We start from the raw sequence: 8950 nt of genomic DNA on the forward strand, positions 1-8950 counted from the left end.
TCAGTGGGTCCTCACAGCCACCCCACTTTAAGGGACAGGCACTGTTGTTATCCAAGCTTGCAGAGAGGAAACTCAGGCTTCCAGAGGTTAGGCACTTGGACTACATTACCCATGAGTAAGCAACAGAGCCAGCAGCTATCTTTACCCACCATGAGCATCATCAGTGCCTGGGTTCCTGTACCCCACTGGCGCCCCCTTCCCTGCCCATCCTGGGACACTCACTTTTGGATCCAATCACGCAGATACCAATCATCAGGAGAAGGATGAGGCCCAGAGAGAGCAGAAGGGGCCAGGGGCCAGAGCAGACATGCTGCAGGAAGGCTGGGGGAGGAGGCAGCCCTGCAAGAAGAGAGGACATCAGGACATGGAGGTTGAGGACAGGAGAGACACAGGGGAGGAGCAGAGGGCCACAGGGACCTGTCAGGGATGAAGAGTGGTGCAGGGAAAGCTGGGGAGAGGTTGTGGTGCAGGGGATGCCCAGGCATCTCACCCCTCATGGACCAGCACAAGTTCTCAGTCACACAAACCTCCTCTCCCCCGGAAACACATGATGACGATATGTAAGGTCTTATCATCAGGGCTGGGACAGGGGCAGGAGGACACAGAGTGAGCCGGGCAGCCAGGCCCTCAGCAGGCTCGTGCTTATCTGTATTGTCAGGTTCGCCACCGTTTTTCTTCCAAACATGACTGTTCACTCTCCCAGTGGAAATGCTCATGACCTTTCCCAGAGTATAGCAGCCAGGACCGCTTTGGTCCACCCTGATCCTGTCCTTCAGAGGATTGTGAATCCTCTTCATATGGGAGCCCCCTCAGAGTGGGAGAGCCCAGCAGTGGACATGGTAGAGGTGCAGATATACCATGACAACAGATATCCTTCTAAACATATTAATGAAGTATTTTAGAAGACACCATTTCTCCTTTCCTCTTACCATTTCTAGAACCCTGGCTTTTCTTCTCACTCTCCAAGGACTGGAGGTCTTCATACTTCATTGACATCCTTGGACCAACTCTGAAATGGAGGCAGGGCCAGAGGCCAGGCTAGGGATGGAGTTAAGCCAGTGGTCGGCAAACTCAATAGTCAACAGAGCCAAATATCAACAGTACAATGATTGAAATTACTTTTGAGAGCCAAATTTTTAAAACTATATAGGTAGGCACATTGTTATTAACTTAATTAGGGTACTCCTAAGTCTTAGGAAGAGCCACACTCAGGGGGCCAAAGAGCCACATGTGGCTCGCAAGCCGCAGTTTGCCGACCACGGAGTTAGAGGCTGGAGGAGGTTGGAGCTGAAGTCAGGGATGATGTTGAGGTAAGAGAAGTTCAGGTTGAGGATGAGCCAAGGGTTCGGGAGAGAATGGGAATGGGCCTACGTTTGCAGCAGAGGTTGGAAGTGGGGTCAGGATTGGTTTTGGGGCTGGGGTCAGATTGAGTGTGGCAATGAAGGTGAAGGTAAAGTTGGAGCTAAATATGTGACTAGGATTGGATCTAACATTGGGGATGCAATTGAGTTTGCATCTCCTTTGATCTTGGTTAATACTTCAGCTTGAACCTGAAGCTGGAAACAGAAGAGAGTCAATTTGGGGCTTGTGTTAAGATTCATGTTGACTTTGGGGTTGAAGCTATGTTTGGGGGTTAAAGGAGAAGATGGTGTTTCTAATGAGGTTAGGACTGAGGCTAGGCTGGGGCTAAAGATGGGGCTGGAGATGGGGCTGAGTGAGTCTCAGTTTGTGACGGAGGTTTGGCTGTCATATTTCAACCTGAATCCAGTTAAGTGAATAGAGTCTAAAATTTCCACTTGGCCACTAAATCTCCAAGCTGCCCTTTTATATCTCTTTCTATTCAGTCCCAGTTGAGACCCACAGCCCCTCTCCCTGCTTTCTCTAACTCCCTCCCTGTCCCCTTGGTCTCACCTGCATCCCCAGCCCAGTTACCTGTGCAAAGTCTGAAGGTTGTTATTCTTGGGCTTGCTGTGCAGCAGTGAGTAGAGTTGAATAAAATAAAATCCTGGAGAGTGGGGTAGAGGTGCCTGGTGGAGGAGTCGAATAAATGACTGGCGTCCTGCTGGTCTCTGTCTGAAAGCCCAGGAGTCTATACTCTGGGATCTCTCATTTCCTTGACTTTGGGTAGTAAATAAGAATCAGATCACAGGTTGAGACTGCGTGTTTGGGGTGTTAGCTATCAAGCCAGCTTTGCTCTCCTCCTCCAGTGTATGTCTCCTCCCTTTCCGCTTCTTTCAGCCTTCCTAACTTCCTCATTTTTATTATTGTGAAATGAGTCCTGACCAGAAGGAATAAGTGGTCACTGGGCATCATAGTGACTGGTTGACCGGTCATAACGATTGCTTAGGCTTGTATACATATATATAGAGATTTGGTGTTGTTTTGGGGTTTTTTTTGTTTGTTTGTTTTTTGTTTTTAAATATATTTTATTGATTTTTTTTACAGAGAAGAAGGGAGAGGGATAGAGAGTTAGAAACATCAATGGGAGAGAAACATTGATCAGCTGCCTCCTGCACACCTCCTACTGGGGATGTGCCCGCAACCAAGGTACATGCCCTTGACCAGAATCGAACCTGGGACCCTTCAATCCTCAGGCCGGTGCTCTATCCACTGAGCCAAACTGGTTAGGGCGGTTGTTTTGTTTTAAATATATGACCATGGCTTATAAACCGCTTCTATCTGGATTTTTTTTTTACCCAACCTAAGATTTTCTGTCCGTTTATTAGAATTAAACCTATTTACTATTCACATTTATTATATTATTAATACTACTAGAGGCCTGGTGCATGACATTCATGCACTGGGGTGGGGGTCCCACAGCCCGGCCTGTGCCTTCTCACAGTCTGGGACCCCTCGGGGGATGTTCGCTGAGGGGTCCTTAGTGCTGCCGCAGAGGCAAGAGAGGCTCCCGCCACCACTGCTGTGCTTGCCAGCCGTGAGCCTGGCTTCTGGCTGAGCAGTGCTCCCCCTGTGGGAGCACACTGACCACCAGGGGGCAGCTCCTGCTTTGAACATATGCCCCTTGATGGTCAGTGTGCATCATAGCTACTGGTCATTCTGCCATTCAGTCAATTTGCATATTAGCCTTTTATTATATAGGACTAGAGGCCTGGTGCATGAAAATTAATGCACTGGGGGGGGGGGGGTCCCTCAGCCCAGCCTCCCCCCTGTGACAGTCCCGGATCCCTCAGGGGCACGAGACGACCTGGCGATCAGGGGAAGGCGATACCCCCATCACATCTCTGCTGCTGCCACTGCTGGCAGCACAAGCCTCAGCCAGCCCTGGTTAACAGAGCCTCAGGCAGCCCTGGGCAGCTGGGCAGCCACCAACTGAGGCTTGCCTGTGCCTCAGGCCGGCCCTGGGTGGCTGGGAGGCTGAGGGGACTGGGAAACTCAGGAGGCAGGCACCCTGGTGGGGCTGAGGGGACTGGGCACCATCATCTTGTGGCTGTGGGTGCCGCCATCTTTGAGGGTGGGGCAGTCAATTAGCATAGTCCCTCCTTATTGGCTGTGGGCACCGCCATCTTTGTGATGGCATGGGGGTCAATTAGCATATTCCCTCTTTATTAGATAGGATAATTTATTTTTGCTATATAATTTTATGGGGGGGGGGGGGTTTGTTTTTAACCCTCATCCAAGGATATTTTCCATTGATTTTTTTTCCAAATTATAAGAGAAAGTTTATTTAGAAACTTTATTTACAAGGTAGTAGAAGTGAGCCAGCTGGGCTGCATAGACTGAGGAAACAAGTTACAGAGGCAGAAGAAGAACCCTTGGAGCTTAGGAGAGGGAAAGGCAAAGGTAACACGCTCGGGGGGGGGGGGACCAAAAATGCCTTTCCCCACCCCTCCACTCCTCCACCCCAGCTTTTCTCCCGTGCAGAACCTCTTCCAAGCAGCAGACCCCTTAGTGGGCAGAGACCACCGCAGGGCTTCCAGTGATCCCTCTTAGGAGGCTGGAGTCTAGCACGCACGGAGCAGGTAAAATAAGGAATTTGGAGTTTTTCCCATTGATTTTGAGAAAGAGTGGAAGGGAGGGGGAGAGACACAGAGAGAGAAACATCGATAAGAGAGAAACACATCGATTGAGTGCTTCCCGCACATGCCCCACCCAGGGCTGGAGGATCCAGCCTACAGCAAAGGTACATGCCCTTAACCGGAATGGAGTCTAGGACCCTTCAGTCTGTAGACCAATGCTCTATTCACTGAACCAAACTGATCAGGACTATAATTTTATGTTTTGATCTACCATATTTTTTTGCCTTTTTTTTCTGACTTTGACAGGTTGTTGTTTTGTTATTGTTGTTTTTGCATTTTCTTTCTCAAAATGGTTTAGAAAATTTCTTGCTTCTATTTTTCAGTGTTTCCCTTCAAAATTTTCTCACTGGGTTGTCGTAAATGTTTCCCTCCACATCCCGCGTGGTTTAGGGTTCAATATCTGGAAGAGGAGCCGCACACAAATGAAATAGAAAAGACAAGAAATAATTTGGAAATATTGGGGGACCAGGCAGGTAAGTCCAACTCAAGAGGAAGGACTTCCACCCATGCTCAGTCCGCACCGACCTTTATAGTCTGAGGTAAGCAATGCAGTGTTTACCATAGTTACAGTTCTTGTGAGTTTCACCTGTTTTGATCATGTTTACACTCCCTGCACTTCCCTCAGCCCATTAGCTTCCCAGGTAAGATCTGGGAGTGTTATAAGGTCAAGCCTAATTATGCTAAGAGGACTGAGCCCTTTAAGCTGGGACTTGTTTGTGACTTTGCCAGCAGCTCAGTCCGAGGCTCAACCCTATATCAGTCAACCCCACATCTCACCCTTTTTTATTATTATTATTAGCTACTATAATGAAAATAAAACTTAAATATCAAGAACAAAACTCTGGCTATTAAAACAATAACAAAACAATGCCAATCCATAACCCAAAACATTTTAAAACTTAAACATTTTAAGCCCATCTGAGCTATAAACTGCTGTCCTTTGATGGTAATAATACAAGCTTGTAAACCTTCTAAGACATCTCGGCCCCGCAAATTGACCGCAATTCCAGAGACAATGTAGGGCTGAAACCATCCTGTCTGTCCTTCCTCATCTTGCCACCTTAAGACTGCAGCACTACGTTGTGTGTTATCAGGAACTCCCACCCTCCTAATTGAGTCCATAGCTTCTACCTCGGACCAACTTGGAGGCCAGAATTCTTTGCTGAGAATGCTGACATCTGCCCCAGTGTCTACTAGGCCCTTAAACATTTTTCCTTCTATTCTTAAATTAATCATAGGATGGGTTTTGCTAATTTCCTGTATCCAATAGATGTCAGCTTCCAAACCCTTGCACCCCTCTTTTCCTGTTTATAGCCTCGCCTTGCTGAACATAAGGTAAAAGTAGTATCTGAGCAATCCGTTGTCCTGGAGTAATGCGTATAATCTGATTACATTCTAATATTACTTTAATCTCTCCCTCATAGTCTGAATCTATGACCCCAGGCAAAACAGTTAATCCTTTCAGAGTGTTTCCACTCCACCCTAAAATTAATCCTAAAGTTCCTGGTGGCAGAGTTCCCCAGATTCCTGTAGGAACAGCTTGCTGAGCCATCTTGGGGGTCAAGGTGACCGCTATAGTACTGTTAAGATCTATGCCTGCGCTCCCTGGAGGGGCCCGAATCACAGAGTCCACTGTGGGCTTTGCAGGGCGGATCTCCCCTATTGATGACAGGGCTGGGGGTGGCCGTTTCCCTGTGGTTGGCCATACCCTGTGTTTTGATCTAACGGCTGCCTATTTTTATGGAATCTTGATTTACAATGGCTGGCCCAATGGTAGCCCTTCTGGCACCTAGGACACCGAGAGGTTGGATTTGTGTTGATCGGCTCAAGGGGCGGGATGTTCGCGCCTTTCCCTAGAGAGCCACCTTGGTGTCCTTCTTAATTGCCCCCATTCTTTTCTAAACTGTCCTGTTTTCCCACAGTTATAACACTTATTATTCTTTACGGTTACAGCGGCGGCGAGTACATTTGCTAGAAAAGTGCCTGACCCCACATTCTGACATGCTCGAATCATTTCTGTAATGGTACTACCTTTTCTCAGAGGCATCAGGCATTTCTTACAATCCTCATGGGCGTTTTCATAAGCTAATTGCTGAATTAAAATATCTCCTGCTGTCTCATGTTGAATCTGTCGTCTCACTGCTCGAGTGAGTCGAGCCACAAAATCAGAAAATGATTCTAAAGGCCCCTGCATGCACTTACTAAAAGCTCCCTCAGAGTCCCCTTTTGCTGGTAAAGCCCACCAAGCTTTCCTTCCACAAACTCTACTTTGCTCATATGCCAGTTGCAAATACTTTCACTGGGTTTGCATGTCATTATAATGTCCCAGTCCTGCTAGCATTTCATAAGTTATTTGAGCATTCAGTCCACGGTTTGTATGGGCTCCTGGCATTTCTCCAAAAATTCTCCCTTCCATAGTAAATAATCTCCTCCATCCAGAGTTGCACGAGCTAGAGGGTACCAATCATAAGGAATTAAGAATGCTTCAGAAATATTATTCATAATTTCTCCTGTAAAAGGAGCGGTTGGACCATTTTGAACTACACGTTCACGTAAGGCCTTTATCATTTTAAAGTCAATTTTTTCATGGTGTCTTGTTTTCTGATTCAGGAGCTGTGGGTCAGCTACCTGTATGACAGGAAATGCAAACCTTTCTTCCGCCAGCATGTCCTTCAATCCTTCTCTGATGGCTTTTTGCATAGGTGATTCCATTAATGGCGAGTTAATCATTTCAGAATTAGGACATGGAGGTGGAGGGCGCCACGAAGGCCATTCCTCCAACTTTTCTTCCTGCTCCCCTCTAGGAGGAGCGGAGGGAACCAGGCGAGGAGGCTCCTTCTCAGCCTCTCTAAAAGGCTCTAGCAAACGCAATATTGTGTTCCCCATGGAAAAACAGTTTTGTTTTTTGTTTTTTAAGATAAGTTTTTCCCTGCTTGCTGAACTTTTTTCAAGTTCTGACTTACTTTTTGGCAAACTTTCAAGATCAAATGTACCTTCTTACTTTTTAAAGCCGAATATTTTTTTTTTTTTTTAAGCCGAATCCTGCCCGGTTAGCCTGGTTGAGAAAACGTTCCCACACCGCCTACAGCTCCGGACTACTGTAGCTGATTGTGGCCATTTCTGTGCGGTGAAATAACCCCTCACCTTTACGGTGACTTTTCCTACCTTTACGGTGAATTCTTTGTTCCTCACTTTGCCAGTGAAACTTTGTTTTTTCGCTCTAGCGAAACATTCACTTCCAGAGTCCCCCTCGGGCGCCAGATGTCATAAATGTTCCCCTCCACGTCCCGCGTGGTTCAGGGTTCAACATCTGGAAGAGGAGCCGCACACAAATGAAATAGGAAAGACAAGAGATAATTTGGAAATATTGGGGGACCAGGCAGGTAAGTCCAACTCAAGAGGAAGGACTTCCACCCGTGCTCAGTCCACACCGACCTTTTATAGTCTGAGGTAAACAATGCAGTGGTTACCATAGTGACAGTTCTTGTGAGTTTCACCTGTTTTGACCATGTTTACACTCCCTGCACTTCCCTCAGCCCGTTAGCTTCCCAGGTAAAGATCTGGGAGTGTTATAAGGTCAAGCCTAATTATGCTAAGAGGACTGAGCCCTCTAAGCTGGGACTTGTTTGTGACTTTGCCAGCAGCTCAGCCCGAGGCTCAACCCTACATCAGTTTCCCACACTGGGTATCTTTTATTGTTCTATTGAACAGTAAAGTTATTTTATCCTGTTCCCAAAAAGTTAATTGGCATTTAGATCACGCTTGCATTGTGTTTATATGTAATTTCTCTGACATTTATAGACCATAAATGCCACCTTAAAACAGCAGAGTACACATTAATTGTAAGTACTACATAGAACTTAACTTGAAGATATATCATATCATGGATCATACAACAGACTTTAATAAACATGAACAAATTAAAACTTTATAACATATGTACTCAGATCATAATGGAATTTAACTAGAAATCAGTAACAGCAATGTAATTTAAAAATCACCAGAACCCAGGAATTAAGCAACCTGTTTCTAAATAATCCATGGATCATAGACAAAGTCTCAAGAGAAACAAGGAACTAAGTTTGAACTCAACTACAATTAAAATACAGCATATCAAATTTGTTTTAAAAAGGAACACCAGGAAAAGAGGCCCGTGACCTGGTGCTATTGTGGTGGTCAAGCTGTTCTTCACAGCAGCCATCCAACACCAGCCTCTCATTGGATCCTTTGGTGCCTTCGAGACCCCCTCGGGCAGTGATGGCGAACCTTTTGAGCTCAGAGTGTCAGCATTTTGAAAAACCCTAAGTTAACTCTGGTGCCGTGTCACACATAGAAATTTTTTGATATTTGCAACCATAGTAAAACAAAGATTTATGTTTTTGATATTTACTTTATATATTTAAATGCCATTTAACAAAGAAAATCAACCAAAAAAATGAGTTTGCGTGTCACCTCTGACACGCGTGTCATAGGTTCGCCTTCACTGCCCTAGGGGACCCTCTCACCATGGAAGTCCCTCATGAGGACCATGAACTCTCTGGCTTCCCTCTGTAATGGTCACCATGGGTTCCTGCCCCAGATGGCAGCTGTACACCCACCGTCTCTTTCAGCCTCACTTCCTATATGGCTCAAGCCTGACATCCATGGAGTCCACTAGGCCTCCTTGTCCTGGCAGATGGCCAAGGATAGCCTGATTAGCTGATGAATGGGACAGCTCCAGCCCAGCTTTACATCTGAAATTTCCTTGAAATAATCTCAACTCCCTCCTCTCTTACAGAGGCTGGGAAGAGTGGTGGTTGCTTGTTTTCCCCTCTGCCTACATGGGTTCAACTCCTGTTTTAATGTCGGGGCTTTTACCAATAATCATTCTCAGCTTCAGAAACCCAGCAAAATTTCTATGAAAACAGGAAAAG

At 46.2% G+C, this 8950-nt stretch overlaps 1 protein-coding gene and 1 long non-coding RNA gene across 2 annotated transcripts in view; both read right to left on the reverse strand.

Annotated features, from left to right (window-relative positions):
* The window catches only part of LOC102757164 (asialoglycoprotein receptor 1), a 3281-nt gene extending 2237 nt beyond the window's left edge, over positions 1–1044 (reverse strand). Inside the window, exons 1-3 of the mRNA XM_015568667.1 lie at positions 930–1044; positions 168–339; positions 16–56 (exon numbers count right to left, since the gene is read on the reverse strand). Of these exons, the coding sequence (XP_015424153.1) occupies positions 16–56; positions 168–339; positions 930–996 (280 nt within the window). The 5' untranslated portion in view covers positions 997–1044. The remainder of the gene's footprint in view (positions 1–15; positions 57–167; positions 340–929) is intronic.
* Positions 1045–4323: 3279 nt separating this feature from the next.
* LOC102757446 lies at positions 4324–7580 on the reverse strand. The gene is made up of 2 exons (XR_436035.2): positions 7203–7580; positions 4324–4437 (listed from the first exon to the last, which is right to left on the reverse strand). It is a non-coding gene; the product is annotated as an uncharacterized LOC102757446 (long non-coding RNA).
* Positions 7581–8950: the final 1370 nt, after the last annotated feature.

Source organism: Myotis davidii, unplaced genomic scaffold (assembly GCF_000327345.1).
Source record: "Myotis davidii unplaced genomic scaffold, ASM32734v1 scaffold2305, whole genome shotgun sequence".
NCBI lineage: Eukaryota > Metazoa > Chordata > Mammalia > Chiroptera > Vespertilionidae > Myotis > Myotis davidii.